General features: G+C 43.9%; 1 protein-coding gene across 1 annotated transcript in view; it reads left to right on the top strand.

Moving 5' to 3' along the window:
* Positions 1 to 22,296, top strand: part of LOC138265281 (solute carrier family 12 member 9-like) — a 452,520-nt gene extending 430,224 nt beyond the window's left edge. The window contains exons 11-13 of the mRNA XM_069212880.1: positions 9,605 to 9,779; positions 12,247 to 12,393; positions 13,589 to 22,296. Coding sequence (XP_069068981.1) covers positions 9,605 to 9,779; positions 12,247 to 12,393; positions 13,589 to 14,433 — 1,167 coding nt within the window. The 3' untranslated portion in view covers positions 14,434 to 22,296. The remainder of the gene's footprint in view (positions 1 to 9,604; positions 9,780 to 12,246; positions 12,394 to 13,588) is intronic.
* Positions 22,297 to 24,157: the final 1,861 nt, after the last annotated feature.

Raw genomic sequence — 24,157 nt, 5'->3', positions numbered from 1 at the left:
CTACACGGAATTCCGCAGAGCTACAAAAAACCTCTGAGGGATTCCGTGGAGTTGCACCGGGCCCACATTCAATGTAAACGATGCCCTATTACCTTCATTTAGCAGTAGTCAGCCACCCCGGTCAGCTTTTTAAGCACAACTCTTGATGAGCGCCCACTTGCTAGCAAAGTTCTCCTCCTCCATCCAGCAACTGCTACTCTGCTATTTTCCAGGATTCCTCCTCCAGTCACCACCCTGTCGACACCGTGCCGTTCTTCCCTGTGCCGGAAATGTAAGCTGAAGAGAGAACTTCTTTCTGGGCTGCACGTAGGGCAGCACACAAACCAGTGCAGTATCTTTGCGTGTTCTTCACGGAGTCCACCATCTGCTGCGCGCAAAGCTCTACTATGGTATCTGCTGCCTCGATGAGCTTGCAGTAGGGCTCACCAGCCATCTTCCTTTTTCTGTTCCATCTCGGCACTCACACGTCATTATAACCCGGGGAGCTCCTCAGCGCTGTAAGCCTCGAAGAGTGCCACAGGGTCCTTTATGTCACCCACCCTTAGATTACTTGCTGGTACTGGAGCCGTGGTCCCACTGTACCCAGAAGTATTGGCCCCAGCCGGGCTGTTCCCTCGTCACGTGATAGGGCAGTGGGACACATGTCTTCAGTAGCAAGTTAAAAGCTGGAGCAGAAGGTGGGGTAAGTCATTAGCAATAGCATTACTAGTAAAGCACATTTAAAGGGCTCTTCTGGTCACCGGCAAACACCGCTATTTGGCGGATGATGGAGTTTTGGCACACTCAGCTCTCCAAGCGGAGCGCTGAGTGCCAAAAACTCTGTGAACTCCACTAGCGGAGCGAAGTTTGCCACCCACTCCTGATCAAGAACTGGGCCTACCTTTCTAAAGTGCTTTTCTTTTTTTTAGTTAGAAGCTTGGCAGCTCTACTCTGCAAGATAAATGTAGGGGAAAGCTTTCCAAATTTCTTACTTATAAAAAAAAATACAAATGTCTGTTTAGCTTCCTCTCACAAGTGTTTCAAAAAGCCATTACAAAACTGTTCCTGCAGTGTAATTAGTACAGTGGCCGTCATCCTGAGAGCTTCATCTTAAAAGCAAGAACAGCTGGTCCCCAGCAGCGCCAGTAAAATATGAAGTGCCACCGTTCTAATGTCTCTGAAGTGCCACACAGCACTCTTTGTAGGACCTGGAGCAGGCCACGCACCTTGTGCTAAGGGCATACATGCCAACATTTTAGAGCAGGCAAGTGGAAAATTTAAAAGAAATAGTCAGGAGAATGCATTTTCCTAATTGACTCATATTGAAGCAGAAGCAATCTGCCTGAATTGGGTCTATTGGTATGTATGGCAATCAGCATTTCATTTAAGGCAGTTTAAAAACAGCGCAAACAAAAGCAGAGTTCTAAACTCAGTTTTTGTATTTGAAATGTAAAACTGCCATAAATAAAGTGATGAAGCCTGTCACATGCTCTAATCTCCCCCTCAGCCCTGTAATTGGTCCTGTAACCCCATCAAATTACATTTAATTAGATCCCTGGGGAGCTGGCGGTCCCCGGGGCAGCAGGGTGGCTGGGCGGCCCCCGCATGAAATTTTATTGGTGCCCCGGGGAGGTGGCAGACCCCGGCAGCTGGGGGGGTTCTGCATTACATTTTACTGGTGCCCCGGGGTGGTGGCAGTCCATGTGGCAGTGGGGCAGGGTGGCCCTCCCCCCATTACATTTAATTAGAACCCTAGGGGGGTGGCGGTCCCCTGGCAAAGGGGAGGCCGGGCAGCCCACTGCACTACATTTAATTAGAGCCCTGGGGAAGTGCCAGTCACCAGGGCAGCGGGGTGACCAGGCATACCCCCACATTACATTCTACTGGAGCCCCTGGGGAGGTGGCGGTCCCTGGGGCTGCAGGAGGAGGGCCAGGTGGCAACCCCATCATATTCATTTAGAGCCCAGGGGAGGTGGCAGTCCTCAGGGCAGCGGGGGGGCAGGCATCCCACTGCATTACATTTGATTAAAGCCCCCCGCAGTACATTTAATTAGAGCCCTTGGGAGTTGGAGGTCTCCAGGGCAGTGGGGTGGCTGGGCGGCCCCACTGCATTACATTTCATTGGTGCCCCAGGGAGGTGGCGGTCCTCTGGTTAGCGGGGAGGCTGGGCGGCCTCCGCATTACTTTTAATTAGAGCCCTGGGTAGATGGCAGTCCCCGGGGAAGTGAGACGGCCAGGCAGCCCCCTACCTTACCTTATATTGGAGCTTTGGGGAGGTGGCAATCCCTGGGGCAGCGGGGCGGGGGCAAGGCGGCCCCACCGCATTACATTTAATTAGAGCCCAGGGGGGTGTTGGGTGGCCCCATGCATTACATATTATTGGTGCCTCAAGGAGGTGGCAATCCCTGGGGCAGCGGATGGTCCCACCCCATTACATTTTATTTGTGCCCCGGGGAGGTGACATCCCCAGGGCAGCAGGTGGGCCGGACACCCCCCTACATTACAATTAATTAGAGCTCCGGGGATGTGGCAGTCAACGGAGAAGCGGGAAGGCGAGGCGGCCCCCGCATTACATTTAATTAGAGCTGTGGGAAGGTGACAGTCCCCGGGCAGCAGGGTGGCTGGGCAGCCCCCGAATTTAATTAGACATAAGCCCTGGGGAGGTGGTGGTCCCCAGGGCTATGGGGGGGCCGCATGGACCCCCCCATTCAAAATTCCAATGCCTCCAGGACCTGGCCCACTCAGGGACTCCATTTAAACAAGCCTAGGAGCCTGCGCTTGTTTTAAAAATAAATTGCTGACAATTCGCAGATTCACCGTGAATTTGCAGCAAACATTTAGAAAAAAAAAAAGCTTTTTTGCCCTCAGGGGCAGCATCAGAGCTAAGGCTCAGGGTGACCCTACCCTGGCTCCTTTTCTTATTTTTTATATTTTTTCTGGGACTCAACTCAAGCAGAGTCTCAAGATGGCTGCCAACACTTCCTGGTTAAAGTGTTGGCAGCCAATCAGAGCTTTTCATTTCTCTGCATGAGCTTGTTATTATTCACAAACCCTTCGCGCCTTTAGATACCTATATTTAGTTTTCTTTTATTATCTCAAAAACTACTGAACGAATTTACATTGAACAAGAAAAAAGGCTTCTTTCTGGTGCAAAAGCTACCGTTCTGCCAAATTTGGTGTCATTTCGTCCAGCAGTTCAGGCTGTGTTCAAAATCCCTATGGAAGTTATAGTGCGAAACCCACTTTTTTTTACCTCCCCTTTTTCATGGCCCCTGCTTGACAGATCACCCCGAAACATCCCATGTACAACAAGATTCTCAGGAACACTTTTTTAAAGAAATTTCATGAAGATTCGTCAGACGGCCGAAAGATATAGGCAAGACAAAAAACACTGTTTCTATGGAAACATCGTCATAACTATAACTACTTAGTGGCAACCTCCATTAGATAAAATATATATATATATATATATATATATATATATATATATAGGAAGTTATAGTTAGGACCTAGTTTCTATAGAAAAAGCTTTTTTTTGCTTACCTATATCTTTGGCGCCGCTTGATGAATCTTCAGGAAACTTTCCAAAACAATTTCACAGTCACATGAGCTGACGTCTGGAAAGTTTCAGGATGATCCGTTAAGTGGAGGCCGAGATAAAGGGGGGGTGAAATTTGGATCGTTTTCAATGTTAATTCCCATAGGAAAAATTTAACAACGATAGCGCAAAAAACACTAAATGGAATTACACCAAATTTAGCAGAAAGGGAGCTCTTGGTCCAGAAAGAGCCCTTTTTGTTATTTGGTGTAAATCGTTGAGTAGTTTTTAAGAAATTTAAGGAAATCTAAATTTGTATATTTAGAGGCACAAAGGATTCACAACTCCTGATCTAGTGCTGAGATCTGATTGGCTGCCAACACACAAGGAAGTGTTGGCAGCCATCTTGGGACTTGGCTGAAGCCAAGTCCTAGAAAAAAAGAATACAAAAGGGGCCAGAGTATGAACACCCTGACCCCTTAGCTCTGGTGCTGGGGTCCCAAAGGGCCCTCACTGGGATAAAAAGCATTAAAAAAAAACATTTTTCCTGCAAATCTGTGACAGGGTCATGAATCCGTGGTAAAATAAAGAAAGTGCGGCTCCCGCACTTATTTTTAAATAAGCCCCCGGGTGGGCCAGATCCCGGGGGCACTCTTCTTTTCTTTTCAATAGGGGGGGTCTTCTGCCCCACCTCCCTCAGCCCCAGGGACCACCATCTCGCGGGGAAAAAATGCTTTTATGACTGAGTTGAGTCCCGATGTTAACCCCCACTGCCCCAGGGAAGATCACCTCCCCTGGGCTATAATGAAATAAGAGCAGGGAGCCGCCCAGCCCCCTGTACCCTGGGGACCACCACCTCCTGGGGCAAAAATGCTTGTATGCCATGGGGGAGGCCCGATGACTGCCCCCAAAGCCCCGGGGACAACCACCTTCCCTGGGCTATAATGAAAAATTAGCTGGTGGCACGTGACCCCCCACGCCCCGGGGACCACCACCCCCAGGGCATTTAACAAATTGGGTGCTGGGGGGGTGCCACTCAGGCCCCCCCACAGCCCTGGGGACCACCACCCCCTGGGGCATTTAAGAAATTGGGTGCCGGGGGCCACTCGGGCCCCTCCGCATCACTGGGTATCACCACTTCGCCAGGGCTAATACTAAATAATGGAGAGGGGGTCCATCTCAGGACTACCCCGTCCCCGGTACTTCTTCAAAGATGGAGGGTGGTCGCACTGTCCCCCTTGTGGAGCCACGGATGGCCCTGGAGACCGCCAACCCCCAGGTCTGGCTCCTGCTATGTCCCAGGGTACCCACCCTGGGACATAGCAGTTTGCTGTGCCTTGGCTGCAGATTTGAAGCTGCTGCCTAGTCTCAGCAAACACTCCAGTTTCTGACAGTGGGACCTGTCTAGCAGGTCCTGCTGTCAGAAAGTGGAGCTTTCATCTCTGTTTCCTGCATGCAGGTATGTGTGCAGGGAACAAAGATGAAAGGTGTGCCTCAGCAATCATGGATCTGCTACTTAAAGCATCTTCTTGGTTGCTGTAGCAATGGGACCATGCGGGAGGCCTGGAGGCTTCCCCCATGGACCCAGATAGCCCATATAGGGCTTGTTATAAAATAAATAAAAAACATGTAGTGACTGCGGGGAGCCCTCGATGGCCCAGATAGCACATAAAGGGCTATAAAAAAAAAGAGTTTAAGAATAAAACAGAATAGCTCAGTGTGATGGTCAGAGACCTTCGCGTTGAGGGTTCAAGTCCACCCAGACTCGGTTACCTCTTTTATTTATTTTTTGAAGTAAAAATGTTTAAGGGTCATATGAAAGTTGATTTTGCTTTTTTTAAATGTCAAATACATTTGTCTTTTTAAATTGAGCAGAAATATCTCATTCTAAGTATATCATACATTAAAGGCTAAAAAGCTCTCTCTCTGTCTCACTCTCTTGATCTCTTTCGTTCTTTCTCCCACTCACACACTAACGCACTCCCTCTCAGACCCACTCAGACACTCACGCATCTACTCACAGACCCACTCAGACCCTTGTGCACCCACTCACAGCCCCATTCAGACCCTCACGCACCCACTCACAGGCCCACGCACACACTGATGCACTCACTAAAACACTGACGTACGCACACTCACACTCAGTCACTCTCACCCCCAGATCCACCCTCTTACAACTATTCTCACACCCAGAGAGGCCGTGGCCAACTCCCGCCGGGCACAGCGTGGGATTCGGTAGTTAGGGGGGTTGGCCACAGGTTCTGACTGCAGTCCAGGTCTTGCGGGAGACCTCTGATGCGCATGGGTGAAGGCCGTTCACGGTGCATGGTTGGGTGCTTATAGGGGGTTGGCCTCAGTGGCCTGGCCCTGTGGTCAACCTCCGCCATGCACAGCCCAAGGCCGTGTGCAGCGGTGATTGGATTAACGTATGGTATTAAAAATTACTATATGTTTGAAAAAACACAGACATTCACTGTGAAAAACAAAGGTTACAGGGATGTTATAGTTAGGAAATATAATTTAAAAACCATAGAAATTTGCTGGAAAAACCTAAAGGTTACAGGGATGTTATAGTTAGGCTCACATTTTAAGCTTACAAAACCATAGAAATTCACCAGTTAGAGTTACCTCGTGCCCGAAGGTAACTATATCTCGCACCCTCACCATGTACTGCTAATTACCCTACAAATTACTGCACTCATGACATCTTTGATAAAGTCACTGTAACATCTGCAGTAAAATTATTCATAACCCATTCATTCCACAAGCCCCATTTTCTTTGTGAATGTAAAAAAAAATTCCTTTAACTAAAACGGGCTGCACTAAAACAAAATGTTTGCTTCATTTAAAAGCAATCACAGACATGGTGCCATGCCAGCCTAGGTGGGCCACTATCCCTGTGTGGCCTTCAATCATAGTGCGTCACAATTGTGACATGTTATTCATGCTGTTGGTCAGATGATGATCCAGAATGTTTTTTTTTTTTTTTTAACAACCAACCCATTAGTACATGGGTCAGTTTATTGGGCTCAAAAGTACTGGTCGCAGTTTGCAATCATTATTTTGGAGTGGACTGATGGAGGTTCAGCTTTTGTTTTTTTGAGGAACTCCTTTCCTGATGATTTGTAATCATTTGGGAGAGAATAGCAGCCAGAGCTCAGTGGGGATACCGTTGCAATTGTTTAGTAAGTGATAATTGTCCACAGAAATTGATGTGAACACCTGTGAGAACTTGCAAGATCTTTCACAAGTTTTCATCAAGAAGGATAGCCTTCAGGAAGCATTTTAAGCATGGTTTCAATTTTGGTTAGGAATTTCTCTGGGCAGCTATGCACTTCTGCAATCATGTCCAAATTCTGTTAATAACTCATTTTGAAAGTCAGTTCCAATGATTGGTTCGTAAATTAAAACATGCCTGTGCCCAAAGGTCTCCGCTGAAACACACAGTTGCCACAATGAAATGTGCAAGCTGGGAATAGAGAGGCAGCATAATATTGAAGCCATTTTGGGCCTCTTTAATCCACTTACAGCCACTCCCTGCCCCTTCAGATCACTCTTGCAGCTTTCTGCTTTCACCCTCTTTAATGCTTTTTCATTTTTCTCTTCCTCCGTCTTTCTCATATGTGCCTTTTGCTCGCACTAAATGCTTAAGGCAGAAAAATAAGTGCCGGCCCTTAAAAAATAAGTGTTGGTGCTCCGCACTGGAAACCACCGGCTCAAATTAAGCACTGGTCAGTTCCCAGTGTGACCTTCTAAAGGGCACTTCTGTCACCATAAATACAAACCTGAACCTGGCATTAAGAATGCACTCTCTGAGAGCAGAGTATTACTCACCTTAATGCCATTGGGCGGGAACGACCCAACTATTTCAGAGGTGTGGCTCCTAAAACAACACATGAAAATGTATGCTGCAAGATTAATACCACACAGTGCAACACATATAGTTACACACTTGTGTTGGAGTAATTCCTGCATGCGTTGTTTGACAAAGCTTGCAGTCTATCTACTTTTCTGAAAATATTCCAACAAAAAACCCTCTTCTACAACCCATTCTTGACGGGCTGGGCCTACAGTAAAATGATGTGGATTTACCTGTTAATGTGTACGCCCTTGTAATTATCTTCTAAATGGTTTCTAATATTCAGTTAAAAAAAATAGAGTCTATTCCCCCTGAAGAAGGCATATGTGGTTACAACCCTTAAAGACTGGGATTGTGTGTCCCATATAGAGATATGTTAGGCATCACACTACTTCAGGTAGAGGGTGTCCTTTCTCCTGAAAGCTCTTCACAGTGTACATGTGCTGCACAACCAACCAGGAGCAGTATTGTCTCTTGCTCACACATACACTCTTCTACAGCAAATAGCAGTGCCATCATGGCACAAGCAGAGAAGACATTGAACAGCAGTTGACAGGTCAAAACAAATGGGCACCTTTACGTTTCATCATCCAAAGTCTTCATCTACTCTAATACATTTCAGTTAGTGTTCAATTTGTGCCAGTGTTTGCCGGTGCTCGGTACCAGCACCTATTTATAAGCACCAGCTTGTATTTATTAGAATACACCACATGGTGGCACTGTATGCATGTGTAGTTTTTAGCAGAGCTTGTTACTGGAGGATTTAGCTATTTCATACACCTTAAAAATGATAATGCTAGGACTTAACCTAAAGTTTAAGGTGACAAGCAAATTGTGCTAGTTGCAGGGGGCTACCACGTACCTTGGCACATAGGGTCTGATTTATATTTCCACTGACGAGTTTATCCGGCACAACGGTGATGGATAACCCGTCCACTGAAATATTAATCCCATTATTTCCTATGAGATTTATATTTTGGTGTGCAGAATATTTGTCACCGTTGTGACGGAGTAACCCATCTGCAAAAATATTTATCAGGCCATTAGTTCTTGATAAATTAAGCACTGATCTCATAGACTGCATCTCTCTTGATTCTCCCTCCTTGGGGGATGCTCCTCCCCTGGAATTATCTTCACACCACCAGGAGACTAAAATCAGCCTTACAGCAAATCTAAATTGACCTCCCAATAAGGCATACTGCTATCCCCATAAATGCACCCCTTTCTTTCCAGCCACATGAGTTCTCATTTGTTGAAGCTTAGTGCCAGGTAATAACATGTTACAATGAAACCAGCTGAAATAGAATCCACAGTAGATGTTGAAAGCCTGTGAGCTATATTGTGCACCAATGTAGCCATTCCAACGTTTAGGAAAACCCAAATTTATACGTGTAACACGGGATTCTGCAGCCCCTGCAGTTCAGAGGTGCTTCCCCCAAACGCCCTGGTGGCCTCCACCCTTCAAGGGGGCCCCATTCAGCCAAAGATCAATGAACATCTGTGGGATATAGGAGGCTCAGGGGCCCCTCATCACATTCTACTGGGACCCCCATCATTTTTTGTTATGCTACTGCTCTGGGTTCCAGAACTTTTCAGGGGTTTAGCCTGGCAGCATCTCTACTATTTCATATTTCAAAGGGAAAGAGCCCGGTCCATGTATAGGGACCAGCTCCTTCTTCCTGTCTCCTCAGCTTGAGGCCACCTGCATGAAGCAGGGCCATCATAGGTAACACCTTTCTGCTATGAATGATTGGCAGTTCTGCTATGTTGAAGACTAGGGCTGAGCAGACCAGGGGCTGCCTAAAGATGGTTTTCCTGGACTTCTAGCACCGAATCAAGAAACTATACACACACAGGACAAATTAAATCCAAACTCTGTCCTGTCCACCAGGAAAGGTTTTTGTCACAACACATGGAAAAAGTTTGCCCATTTGTGCAGTGAATACCCCAATCTCACACCCCTGCCTATGATATATCAAAGGACGTGTCACTTCCTCAGTATTTCCTGTATGTTAATAAATGATGACAATGGTTGTTGGATACAATTTGCTACATCTTTTAGGCCCTGAATTGACAGAAAGCACCATGCAGGTGCGCTCCCTCATTAGAGCTTTGGTGCTCGTTTTTATTTCCGGAAGTTGCAATGACAGTTACGATGCAAGCATCATTGATTGGTCTTCTTTTTCACGAGGAATAGCTTGATGTGTGCATGTTCATTCTTTAAATAGGTGCGGAAATATCTCCTGATGCTGGATGTTCGCAAGGACCACGTCAAGTTCTGGCGTCCTCAGGTGCTGCTCATGGTGTCCAACCCCAGGAGCAGTGTGCCCCTGATCTCCTTCGTCAACGACCTGAAGAAGAGCGGCTTGTTCGTGCTTGGCCATGTGGAGCAGGAGAACCTGGGTGAGCTGAACTCCTGTGTGCATGGAGTGAAGAGCATCCTTGATCCATCAGTTGCTCAAGTTTTTATATATGCGAGAATTAGGTCTGCGTTAGCATGTCGGAAGGGACCTCTTACCATACTTCCGAGGACTTCCAAGATCTTCCAAGGACAGTTACCTCTGATGCCTCACAACACAGCAGAACTATTGTGAGATCTGGTTTTGAAAGACTTACATACTACATAAAGAGCACAAGAATAATTAAATATTCTTAAAATAAAATTTCAATAAAACCTGACTTTCTGATGTCCATATCCTGTTTATGTATGGCTTGCGAGAGCTTTAACTCCATTGTATAGCTAATGCAACTTCACGGAACTTAGAAGGACTCACCTGCACAGTGAAGCAGACCAAGCTTTTCATTGGTTTGTTGCATCATGGCTTTTTGATTAACGAGGTAGGACATCCATAAAATATAAAAAGTCCTTTGCCGGGTCATCTTGGAGTCAGACACATCGACTATCAATAATTTGACCATGTTCAGAAAAGTGTGGGTACCTGAACCCCAACCTTACATGGGCTGATAACTATATTTTTTATTATATTATATATATATATATATATATATACATACATATATATATATACTTGTGTGGAAAGGCAAGCCCTTTAAGGCAGTGATATTTTTTCTTCCAAATGCCCATGGAGAGGGCACCCCTGTAAGGCAGTGCTGCAAGTCCCACCCCAAAAGGGCAGGTGCAGCAGGAAAGTATTACAAGCCCTGTGGGGGAAGGTACTGCTGAGCAAGGCACCGCTACGTTATTTATATTTTTTAGCCTTGTTTGAGGCCATCCATTTTTCAGGGTTGAGCACAAAGTGCTCCGTCCCTGTTGTTATCTCTCTACGGGCCTGCAACCACACCCATGTCAAGCCCTCCAGTTTGGTTAGTTCGTAGGCTTGCCTTTTACAATTCGCTTGATTTCATTAGCGAAAGGCATGCAGAGGTCATGTCTTTACCAGTGTTTAGCCCTCCTCGAGTGCACCGGTAAACTACTGAAAACATACGAGGCTCCATGTTTTCTGTATGGTTTCTGCACTACTTTTTCTCTTAATATCGTAGGCAACGCGATCTAACTAGGCAGAAGTCGAGCGCTTTGTTACATGGATAATTGCACTTTTGCCGGTTACATGGATAATTGCACTTTTGCCGCTACGTTTGCTGCAAGAGAACTTCTGTTTCTTTTTGAGTGTTTGCTTGCAGTCAGGGCGGCTTATGTGAAACAGTTTTACCTTTCAGTTTATGTGGCAAGAAAAGTCCGGTCAGGAGTTTACAATGGTAATAGCTTTAACTCGAGTAAATGCGAGACCCATTGAATTGCAAATGCTTGTTTAATAAATGCGCCTCTTGTTTCAGATCTCTAAACATATGGGTTCTCCTTTGTTTGCTAAATAAGTGTGAGCTTAAGTGCAACGTGCACCAATGTTCAAACTTGCAATGTAAACTTTGCCAATTATGATTTTTTACGAGTCTCATTCCTTCCACAATTAAAATGGTAGACCAACTTTGATTAACATGGAAATGTGCTTCCACCAGTGCTGTAATATAGTACGAAGACTATTTTATGGACTTCCGGTATCACCTATGGCTTTCTAGAAAAAATGTAGTTAAATTGTGCTATCGTGGATAAAAGTCATAATCCTACAATCATTTATTCAAAAAGATCTTGGTGAGGGTGAAACCTCAACACCCTTGACATCGATCTGGCCTTTTCAGTACCTATGGCTTTGAGAACATTTATGGAAAATTGAATTCACTCATTCAGAATTTCCATTGAGTGGAGACCTCTACCCCTCGAATTGTTCTGGAGTAATCACGCTCACCCTTTTTGCTCACTTGCTAGGTATATTTCTTGGTGGGTATTCCAAGCTCTCCAACTGCTACTGCAGTTACATTTTCCAACTCTGGATTTTAATAAATATATAAAGTGCTTAAAACCAAAGGTATAACGACACTGAGTATGTCCAACAGCCAACATCAGTGAGTGGGAACCGATGTATTTTTTGTGTGTTTCTTGAACGGAGCTGAACTGGAGAGGTCTGAACTCAGGAAGGAGCTCATTCTAGGGATTTGGTCCAACCACTGTCACTGTTTCACCTCCTAGTAGCTGTTGGTAAACTTTTATAATTTCTTCAAATTAGCGAAATAGGCAAATTAGCAGGTCGGACATCTCTGGCTGCTGCATACCTGGCCTTACACCAATGAGCAGGAATCATCCCATGCAAAAATATGGCCAGACTCTGGGGGGTGGAGGGGGCGCGTGAGCGGGACGGCGAGTGGTGTGATCAAAGTTGGAGATGCTCATGATGGCCCAGGCTGCTTGCTTGACCACTTTAGGTAACCAGCCTAATACTTTAGCTAGAACAGTTGGGTGTCAAAAATGTACCCAAGAGAAGTCTAATCGACTATGTTTTTTAACTTCTTCCTCTAGACTCACTTCCTTCGGACCCCCTGCAGGATCAGTACGATTTTTGGCTCCACCTGGTGGACAAGCTGAATGTGAAAGCCTTCGTGAACCTGACCTTGGGGGACTCAGTGAGACACGGGGTTCAGCAACTTCTCTTCATCTCCGGCTTAGGTGAGCACTCATGAGCGTACTATTTTGGGATTAACTCTGCAGTGCGCATACACAGGGCCCAGCAAAACCTACCTACCAGTTGTAAGCCAAGTCGGAATTGCTTTTTTGGGAAATCGATGGACTTCCTGAAAAACTTGTGTTTATAATAGATTGTGAAAGCTGGGGCAGGACTTATCGCACACCAGGCTAAGGGAAGGGAATCCAAAGCTTGGCGTGCAATGAAATCTCTCCCATAATGACTGACTTATCAAAGACCACTACATATGCAGACATCTACAGATTTTACAACAGAATGGCATACCTATGCAGGACCCTCACAGAATTATAGTCATTGAGACAGCTAGAAAGCCATGTTTGATTTGAGGCTCATTTTCTCCTCATAGCAGGTTACTGGATTGTATCCATTACATATTGTAAAGAACTCAAGAGGCCAGTCAGTGAGTTCTTGGGGCCACTGTTTTGGACTTAATGTAGGAGGGAATAAGCTTTGGGATAAGGGTTGCTGAATAAGAAGAGTCCGCATCAAGGTCATAGGTGGTGACCATTTCTATTCCCTTCAGGGTAGAAATACTGGGAGAAGGTTGTGTAGACCCTTGCGTTACAGATTGGAGAGAATTGCCACTAATGGAAATGGACCATAGAAAAGACATTACAAGATGGGGCTACTGATGAGTAGTGCTGGAATAAGGGAGCAGCACTGACTAAGGGGACCCCAAGAGAGAAATAAAGGATAACAGGCCACGGGGAACGGTAATAATGATAGATCCTGATAGGGTTACCAGGGATATGAGAAATCACATCATTGAGTTTCAGAAATAATTCTGAAATTCCATAAAAAATGCATGCAATTTACACTTTTAGAGTAAAGTGTGGAGTCTGGGTATCTTGCATGACTTTTTTCATATGTGCCTGCACTTCACATAAAAATAAAACTTGCAAACTACCTGCAAGAGACCGGTGTGAGCCAACAATATCTCTCAGTCAGACATTTTCTGCATTAACAAGCCTCTAGAGTTTGAAGACTAATGTAAGATTGCATAATGTGAAACTGCAAAAAGTATCTTGTAATATGAAATCCAAAACCTTTGTGCAGGCTTAGGATCCTGGTCAGAGAAGGACAGTGGTTGACAATCATAGTCTGAGCAGTGGGAGAAAGTGATATTTTTGCTAACTTCATACTGTTTGTGTCTTGTAGGTGGTATGAGACCCAACACCGTTGTGCTGGGATTTTACGACAGCTGCACTCCAAAGGATTTCTTGGAAGAACAGCCAACCGCAGCTACCAAGAAGACAATAAACATCAACAGTGACGATAAAGACCTGGAGGTCAACTTTCCACCGGTGCGGAAGGGGATGTCCCCAGGACGTCTGTGCGCCAAGGAGTATGTCTTCATTATAGCAGATTCCATCAAGATGCTGAAGAATGTAGTACTTGCACGGTACTTTGCAGACTTTGACAAGGAGCAGGCATTTGCTCATGGAGGTAAGGGCGCCTATGTGGATGTTTGGCCGGTGAACCTCCTGCGCCCTGACAGCAACAGCTATGTAGACACCTGCAGCTTGTTTATGCTTCAGATGGCCTGTGTCCTGACGATGGTGCGCTCCTGGAAGCGGGCCAAGCTCCGCCTCTTCCTCTGCGTAGAGTCTGCCAGCCCCCGCCCAGTGCAGGAGGAGAAGCTGAGGCAGCTGCTGAAGGACCTGCGCATCCAGGCCGACATTGAAATTGTGAATTGGGATGCTGTGGCCGCCTTGCACTGGCACAAGCAGACAGCTGATGCAGAAGAAGACTTTGAGGCGTTCACCAACTTTCCCACCAATGCCAACCGTATCTCTGACGAGTACCTGGAGGCGGTCAACAGGATGATCTTGGAACAGAATACCAAGCGCCCCCCTGCTGTTCGTTTCCTCTATCTACCCCGCCCACCAGCGGACACTGGACTTTACAATAGATACCTCAACCAGCTCGACACCATCACTAGGGACCTGGGTCCTACCTTGCTGGTTAATGGCCTGAGTGCAGTCATAACCACACAGCTGTAGGGGCTGGGGCTATGAGCAGGGTCAGGAGTATAAGCCTTGATAAATGATTGTGTCTCAATTAAGGTTTTATACGGGACAGGATTAAAGACAAAATATGGATTTGTAAGTAGTTCAAACTTGAAAATGTCAACCCTTGTATGCCTTTCCAATCTTCCTTAAAGGATAGACAATGCAAGGTCTATTGATTTTCAGACATGGCAGCCTGGATGATAATCTTAAATAAGAAATTAACTTTTTCCAGATATCGTATGGTGATCCAGGAAACTAGTCTGTTTTACATTCCATTGAGGGGGCAGAGAAGACTTTGTTGCAGTGTGTCCTGGTTTAATGGTCAATTTCACGATTCATCAAGAGGGGGTTTTAAAAACAAGTGAACATTCTATTTTTATTTTTAAAGAAAACAAATTGCATAGTTTGAAAGCGCTTTTTTGCTTTTACAAACGCAGTGAACAATAAATAGTGCCTTAAGTAGAGAGTTACATAAGAGAATCTAGTATGAGAATTAAGTTCTTTACAATAAGTTAGGACACTTGTTTTTAAGAAACAGATACCTACCTCTGCTAACCAGACAGGAGGCCACACATGCAAGGAGAAACCGATAAACAAGTTATGGGGCTGAGGCAGATGCAGGAATATAAAGTGCGAGGGTCTTTACTTCAAGGGAACTCGCAGAAGATTGATCCATACTCCGGATATTTGAATCATTAATGATATATTTATAAACTATAGGTCTTTTATAAAAGGGAATCTCCTTATGATCACTTAAGGTCCTCATTATTGAACTCTACTGAACATCGTATTCAAAAGTTTTTTTTCTCTACATCAAAGTATATAAATATAGATTATTTTCTTTTCTACTTCCTCCCTTATTTACACCCCTCACAAGTAGTCACTCCCTTTCGCTGAGTTTCTTCTCTTCTCCAGCCACCTTCACGTTCTTTTTTTACCACATATATCGCTACTGAGGCTAACATCTATTGCTTCCAGACTTACAAACTTTGCAAAGTTTGCCCTTTTCTTAATTTCTGTGGTAAATGACCTAGGATTTCATGCTCTTCTCATTCTCTTCCTCGCCCTTACTATCATAATTACTATTATAAATAAAACTTCTAAAGCTTTGTCCATAATTTCGTTCACCACTTTTGTCCCTACATGGTCCCAGCCATCAACATGGTTCTTTGCTCCCGTGTCTTGCGTGTTGCCCACACTCGACATACGCTCAGTACGGCCTTCGGACATTATCTCTGTGGCCGCTAAACCTTAAATCTCTTTCTCTTACTTAGACTTACCCTCGTTCCTATTGTTAAGAATCACTTCTTTTCATCCGTTGCCAGCCATCAGCGTGCTCACTGATTTTAGAACCATGTTAGTCTTTTTATTTTTATGTATAATTTTAAGAAAAGGCAAATTAAGGTGGTTTTCTGCACCCGAGCAATGATCAATTGGCCATCTCTACTAACATAGTTATTGATTCCCTCTGGGACTGATAAAAACGGGCATTAATCTGGAAATGTATTTAAAATTAAATGCTAAGTGGTCAAGTAACAGAAAATCTTCGATCTGCTCTTTCAGCTTTTTCACCTTTCCCTAAAGGATCTTGTCTTCCCTAATTGGCACGGGATTCTGTAGAATTTTTCAAAAGCGTTTGGAGCTATCGGTATTTAATTCAATATAACATCAAAGGGAAGATGTTCCAAATCTGCAGTGAGTGAGGATGGGTAATTCCTCAACTCACACCTCCAACGCAACGATGAATGGACAAGCATTTCAGCAGGCCATTGGTCACTCCTAATAAATGGGCAGGGTGTAAATAACCAGCTGGGGATAATTCTTTATGAAGTTGGTGTTATCACTAATAAACCTCTTGACATGTGTTGGAAAACAGTGCAACCACACACACAAAAATTAACCTTACATTATCCAAGATAAGGCTCGACTGAGCCCTGGATTGCATGAGCTCCAGTGCCACAGAGTAAAAGGTTGACACTGCGCTGGTGTTTTCCTTACAATTTCAAAATATGGTATTTATTTAACTAAGTATCCTTCAGTGACAGATTTTATGTATCACTTAGCGTCTGTCTGTGAATTCTCACTTAAGTGCTGGAATAAGAGAGAGGAGCCATTTGGCCATTCCTATTGGCGTCCCATATAGCTAGCGTTAAGGGGAGCCAAGCAGAGCTGACAGTCCAAGGGAAAGACAATAGTGTTGACATGGTCCAGATACCAGCCCCTTCCTAAACCTATGGATCCTCAGCAGGTAGTAGATGAGAAAAGAGGGGAGATGGAAATAAAGACCATTGCCTTAGGCCATGAAATAAAACTTGAAGGCAGTAGCATATAACTTTGGAATACCAGAAAAGCTTCTTGAGAGTTAAACCTTGTTTCTCGCCTTTTAACATAATGTATTTTTCCTTAGGCTCTCTTACTGGCAGATGCAACGATAGTCACGGTATTTTAAATGGCCTACGTGCAGTCGACCAGTTTTAACAATAACCCAGAGTCCTCCCATTCAGGAAGCCTTCCAAGGCCATCACTGATGTCTCATCTCAGAACCACCACACGTGACCTCAGAAGCTAACACTTGTTCTGTTTACCTCTTCCTCTGCTATTTTGTCTATTCGAGGCTGACTGTTAATTTGTTCCTGAAATGGGACGTCTTCAAATTTGGTTTCCTCTTTTAATTTAATCAGATTCTTCCTGAAATCCACCTTAAACCAGGAGCAAGTTAAGAATGAGTTGACATGTTATTGTGTGTTTCAGCTTTACCTATGTGCAAACCTGGGTATGTTGATGATTATGGGTCTGGACTGCTGTTTTTGCTAGCCGCAGGGTGTGTCTTCACTTCTTCTTTTTTGGATTTAGCCCAGTGTTGGGACACCTAGGTCCCTAATGGCTCGAACCATGCCAAATTGTCCATAAAGCTATTCACTTTTACGGTCAATCAATGTAGGTTCATCTTGTCCTGAAATCTTGAGAGTCTCGCATGGCTCGGCTCTTGATCACCAACAAGGAATGCCTCTGATGAAGCCCCATTATAATCTACATTCTCGGTCACAGCAATTTCCATTTTTTTGTCTCCTGAGATTTGTTGGCATGGTCCAGCTTTCGATTATGCCAAGACTAGACGGGGGCAGCTGTATCGTTCCCAGCTTACCTACTGCTACCGCCCGGCCCACAAAGTCGACTGCGTATAGAAGCAAAATCATTTCAGGCCTCCCAAATCTTTTAAATGTACACTCTGCTCCCTTTATTACTCACAGTGATTTTTAAATTTGTTCAATTATCTTCAAGGCTGTGATGCTGCATCTGCAGAGATATCTGGACCATTAAGCCTACATCACAAGGGCTGTTTCCTGCAGTAAATACTTCCTTCATCTTGAGAGTTGTAATTCTGATTTAATGCACTTATATTTCAATCTCCTAAATTTTCTATTCCTCCAACTCCAGAAGTTCTTAGTCTTTGTCATTGACTAAAACTCTATGTTTGAGCTAGGGAACTGTGCACTGCAGGGTGATGCCGCCCAACATTCGCACTCTACTGCGAGTGAAGTCCGCTTTGATGGCATAGTTCAATCTATGCTCAAGACAGTAGCCTGCTTCTGACCCATTGTAATGCAATTTTGAAAACTATTATCAGTTTCCAACAAACCTAGCTCAATATTCAAGACTAATACCTCATTCTGTACCAAGTAATGCATTGCACAACACCACAGCTGCTTTGAACCAAAATAATGCAATGGGCAACCCGTGCTTTTTTGTGACCAAAATAATGCAGCGTGGAAAACCAGTGTCTACCTCTGAGCAACGTCATGCAATGTGCAACACTATTGCCTTCCACTACCAAGATGTTGCAATGTGCAGGACCTGTATCTACCTCTGACCAAAATAATACAGCAAGGGAGACTCGTGGCTCACTGACCAAGTTAATGCAGTGTGCAAGGGCAGTGTCCACTTCTGACCAAAATAATGCAATGTGCAGGACCATGATCTTCTTCTGACCGGAATAATGCAATGTGCGGGACCATTATGTACCTCTGACCAAAATAATGCAATGTCAGAGACCAGCACCAGCCTCTGTCCACATGAATACAAAGTGCAGGACCTGTGGCTGCTGCTGGACACATAATAAAACATGCAAAGCTTTGTTTCTGGCTGAAATAATGCAATGTGCAACATCAGTGCTTGCTTATGGTAAGACTGACGAATTGTGCAAATCTAGTGCCTTCTGCTAACCAAAATAATGCAATTTTCAAAAGAAGTGCTTTCTTTAATCCAAAATGATGCAATATGCAAATGCAGTTCTATTAGCCAACATAATGCTATGTGCAAAGGCAGATCTACTAGCCAAAATAATACTATGTGCAAAAGCAGTTCTACTAGCCAAAATAATGGTATGAGGAAAAGCAGTGCTTTCCTCCAGCCAAAATATTGCAATGTGCAAAAGCAGTGCTTTCTAATAATCACAATAGTGCAACTTGCAAAATCAGAGCCGCCTTCTATCCAAAATGATGCAATGTGCAAAAGCACTAGCCAAAATAATGCAATGTGCAAAAGCAATGCTGCCTTCTAGCCAAAATAATGCAATGAGCAAAAGCAGTGCTGCCTTCTAGCCAAACTAATGCAATGTGCAAAAGCAGTTCCTTTCTTCTAGCCAAAATAATGCAATGTGCAAAAGCAGTGCTTTCTACTAGTCAAAATAATGCAACCTGCAAACGCCTTGCTACCTTCTAGCCAAAATAATGCAATGTGCAAAAGCAGTGCTGCCTTCTAGCCAAAATAATGCAATGTGCAAAAGCAGTCCTTTCTAATAGTCACAATAGTGCAACTTGCAAAATCAGAGCTGCCTTCTATCCAAAATGATGAAATTTGCAAAAGCAGTGCTTTCTACTAGTCACAATAATGCAACCTGAAGAAGCAGTGCTATCTTCTAGCCAAAATAATGCAATGTGCAAAAGCATTGCTTTCTACAAGTCAAAATAATGTGACCTGCAAACGCGTTGCTACGTTCTAGCCAAAATAATACAATGTGTAAAATCAGTGCTGCCTTCTAGCCAAAATAATGCAATGTGCAAAAGCAGTGCTGCCTTCTAGCCAAAATAATGCAATATGCAAAAGCAGTGCTGCCTTCTAGCCAAAATAATGCAATGTGCAAAAGCAGTGCTTTCCTCTAGACAAACTAATGCAATGTGCAAAAGCAGTGCTTTCCTCTAGACAAAATAATGCAATGTGCAAAAGCAGTGCTTTCCTCTAGACAAAATAATGCAATGTGCAAAAGCAGCGCTTTCCTCTAGACAAAATAATGCAATGTGCAAAAGCAGTTCTTGCCTCTAGACAAAATAATGCAATGTGCAAAAGCAGTGCTGCCTTCTAGCCAAAATAATGCAATGTGCAAAAGCAGTGCTTTCCTCTAGACAAACTAATGCAATGTGCAAAAGCAGTGCTTACCTCTAGACAAAATAATGCAATGTGCAAAAGCAGTGCTTTCCTCTAGACAAAATAATGCAATGTGCAAAAGCAGTTCTTGCCTCTAGCCAAAATAATGCAATGTGCAAAAGCAGTGCTGCCTTCTAGCCAAAATAATGCAATGTGCAAAAGCAGTGCTTTCCTCCACTGCTTTTTGCACATGGCATTATTTTGGCTAGAGCAAAGCACTGCTTTTGCACATTGCATTTCCTCTAGACAAAATAATGCAATGAGCAAAAGCAGTGCTTTTCTCTAGCAAATGCTAACGATGATTGCTTATTCTAACATAAATAATGCAACGTCAAACACCAGAGCCTGTTTCTGATCACATCACAGTAATGAAATGTGCAAGATCACTGCTTGATTCTGATCAATACCTCATACTCCTAAATCAGAAAATTCTGCACAAAATGCTAATTCTTACTTTTAACCAAAAATGTAAAACTATGGACTCCTCTGATCCATACAAGGCAACGTTTTAAGACTGGTGCCTGCTTCTACCAATGAATTGTGTAGTAACTAGACTTGGCTTGCTTCCTACCAGTGTTCTGTACTATCTGGGGACACTGTCCAGCAGAGAACAGCAGCAGCAAACACTAGCCAAGCAAATGGTGACCTTACTCGCTACCAGCAGAGCCCCAAACTGCTGGTGTCAATGCTCACCCATCACACCGATCACTTGCAGCCTCTAGATACATGCAACCTCATCGCTAGAACTCCTGTGCAAGAACCTGGGACCCACGGTCAGAAAATGCACCTGCCTTACAGCATCACCTGTGAGGCAGTCCTGAATACCTTGCTTGCTCTACAGGAAAAGATGCTCTTATCTGTTTGGATCTTTGTTGCATAGAATGTAAATCTTGCCTTGGTGCACCAACTGACCATGGTTGTGCTGTGTCTGAAAACTGCAGATGTTCAGGTGGTCCCTGTTACATCAAACTTTGCATAATTTTTTGCCAATTACACGCCAGGCAGATCTTCACACCTCCAGTCTCACCACCCGTAAGGGCCTAAAGAAACAAGATTTTAAGGGGAATTTCATAATTACAAAAGTTGGGTCACCCTGAGGAAACACACAGGTTCTCCAGGCTCTTTGGTAGGCTAAAGATGTAACACTTCAATGTAATTGCACCGTCTGCATCTTCACAAATTCACTCCACAATCTTGGTTGGTCCCACCATAGTATTGATGCACTCCAGATCACACCGCCGTCAAACCACCTTGGATGTGGTGGTGGCTACACTCCACTCCCACCCCGCATCAGAAGAGGTCACACTTTGCCACACTTCTTCTGTTACACATGCACAGGCACAAGCACACACTACTCTCTTTTGGATTTAACAAGAAGACGCACTTGCTACAACACCCTACTCCTCCTTCCCCCTAACACAACCAAAAACACATCTATCATCTGCTTTCTAATGCACAACTTCAACACCGAGCACTCCAGTCAAGAAATACACCAGCAGACACTCCCCCAATGTGAATGCAGTGATCTTGGGGCTGCCCTCTCCCGAGCTTCCACGCCACACACAAATTCACTCTTGGCGTTTCTTCACAGGACTGTCCCCTGGTCGAGAGCATCTACCATCGGTTTCACTTGTGAGGGCGCCAAATTGCTATTCCTCTCATTTGCTTAGATTTCACTGGTCGCAAGTGTCATAATCGCAAAGAAGCTGTACACTGCAGAAGTACGCTAAATATGGTAGGTTCTCTGCATTAGATTAAAGAGTTAACATTTTAAGATGAATGTAAGTAAAAGGTAGTGTAAACCCAATCAGGACTAGGTACAACACCCTGCTAAGCCCAGATCTTCACTAGCACTCTCCATCATCCTGGCCAGTCACACCATGGCAACAGAACACTCCAGACCACACATTCCCAAAGAAGCATGGATGCAGGGGCTAGCCTCAGCATCTACAGTGCATCTGAGAAGGTGACTTGGTATCACACAGCACCTGCTACAAGACCAGATAGATACAAGGACTTGGTTATCTCATGTCATGTCCTCTATCCGTGCGTGTTGATGCATCAGCCTAGTTACATTTCAAAATGGTCGCTCCAGTTCGTGGAAAGATCTCACGGTCTTGCTACCAGATGTTACTGTTAATGCGTGTCAAAAGTCCCTATTTTTTTATTACTAGTAAATGCAATGAGAGTGATTGTCTGCCGTGCAGGACACGCCTTAAATCAATGAAAAAACCGAATGTACTGAAAATGAATTTATATGAAGTCAGCAATTACATTGATGTGATGCCTATGGGTACCCGAACTTTTACATTTTAGGTACAATTTCAAATGACGCAGCCACAAAATGGTAGTGCTGACTATGAAATGTGATATTTTTATAATGTAGAAATTTGAGAGCAAATACAAATAATAAATGCATGTTTTCAAACATTTTCACAGCAAAGGGTCAACTGTTTTTTGTAAGATATATATTTTTTTTGTCAACTCGAACAGTGTACTAAGAATTGAAGCAACGTTTGCCTGTTTTTTTTTTGGGTAAAAAACCAATAGAGCTGCTCTGATTGTTTCACTTAACGTTTGAGATAATTAAAAGAACTTGTGTCCTGCAGAGATAGGTGCAATTGTTTCCAGGAAGCAAATTGGGTGGAATTTTATCCTACAATACTTATCTGAAATCTGCTGGAAACATTTTGCCTTCGCCTTTCTTCATATCCGCATGCTCAGAACCAGTACAATCTACTAAGATTAGGAATGTGAAACCCAGAGAGGTGGGAACAAGTGAGATGTTGGGTGTTACCAACTTGATACTAAGTCCATCTCAGCAGCAATTCATCTGTTCAAGAAGGGAAATAATTTCTACAAAATTGTAAAGACCACTAATTGGGATATGTCCAGCTGGGGAGAAAATATTTGGTCACAAAGGAGATTATGCATTTGATTAATACATGCTTAAACAATCATAACAGACATACTAATGATGCACAACACAGGTAAGATTTCACATTATAGTTGATGGTATGTTAGTGTAACATACTGCTTTTGATCGGAATGATATGTTCACACCATTATGCTGGACAATGCAATATGTATCAGAAGACGTTATCTCCTTTTACATAAGGGTATGTATCAACACGTTTCAGCTATGTAACTCTTTTATTGGGCCTTCACAATACAGGTTAAGCCACTTGTGAGGCAAAGTTTCAGAAAGCCTTGGGGGTGTGCCATGGGTTAAGTAGCAGGTTGAGTGATTTGATTGAATAAAGTAAAATATTTTATTATTCCATGGCAATGAAAACTGCAGGACTGATAGGACGCACCTTTGCTGTTTCCTGGAAAGCACTGTAGTCGTGACCCCTTAGACCTTTTGGAGTGTTGTCCTAATAATAATAACTTGAGTTTTATGTAGCTCTTTCAACCATACTTCTTTAATTAGTAAGCACTGCAGATGACAAATACTACAATTACCCATGTAAATGGTGCTCAGTTTAATAACCCTCAAAAGTCTGCTGCCATGGGGATTCAAACTCACGCCTTTAAATTTGCTGTTGATATTGACAGCGAGCATTAACTCGCTTAGCCGTTTTGCCAGGATAAAAGTTTTGGAATCCATCACAGAAGTCTTGATTACACTTTGCTGACCATCAGCTCCACTTAGGTCTACAAATGTTTTCGGTCCCTTAGAGAAGGCGCCTTTTCTGAACTTTCTCTAATTGGCTGGGCAAAGTCCTTGTGGGGAGGGGCTTCGACGAAGAGTAAACTATATTCCAGAGTTAAACAGAAACAACTTTGACGTAACACCCTTAAAAAAATAAATAGGTACCATCATTTCAGTTGTGGTTCCACAAGCTACTCTGACCTGCACCCAACAACCCTGAAAGTTTAGTTTTCAAATGCTGAGGGCACTTGGCTATTTCTATTGACGAAAATGATTGTGTCCAAAGGATCTCCCTGCTATTGAAAACCAGGATCTCAGTCTGATTTCAGTTCAAGGTAATGACTTCTTCAACAAACACTTATTGAAATTCTTTGTTGCAACCACAGATCCTGTTCCAGCTGAAGTTTTAGGAGAATGTGATTGCTTTTGTTGAAAGTGTAAAAGAGATAATCATGCCACAGGTCAAAGGAGCAAGCCGGTTATTAACAATAAACGCTTCAGACAGATCCACCAGACTAATTCAGAGACACCATCACCATCAGTGGCCAGCATGAACTCATAAGTAGCCATGTTCATGATTAGCCATAGCTTGCTGTTTGGCTGCGATTGGTATCAACACGATAGGAGGAAAGTTTA

This window comes from Pleurodeles waltl, chromosome 11, assembly GCF_031143425.1.
Source record: "Pleurodeles waltl isolate 20211129_DDA chromosome 11, aPleWal1.hap1.20221129, whole genome shotgun sequence".
Classification (NCBI taxonomy): domain Eukaryota; kingdom Metazoa; phylum Chordata; class Amphibia; order Caudata; family Salamandridae; genus Pleurodeles; species Pleurodeles waltl.
Note: the sequence above shows the minus strand (reverse complement) of the source record. Positions and strands in the feature narration are given on the sequence as shown.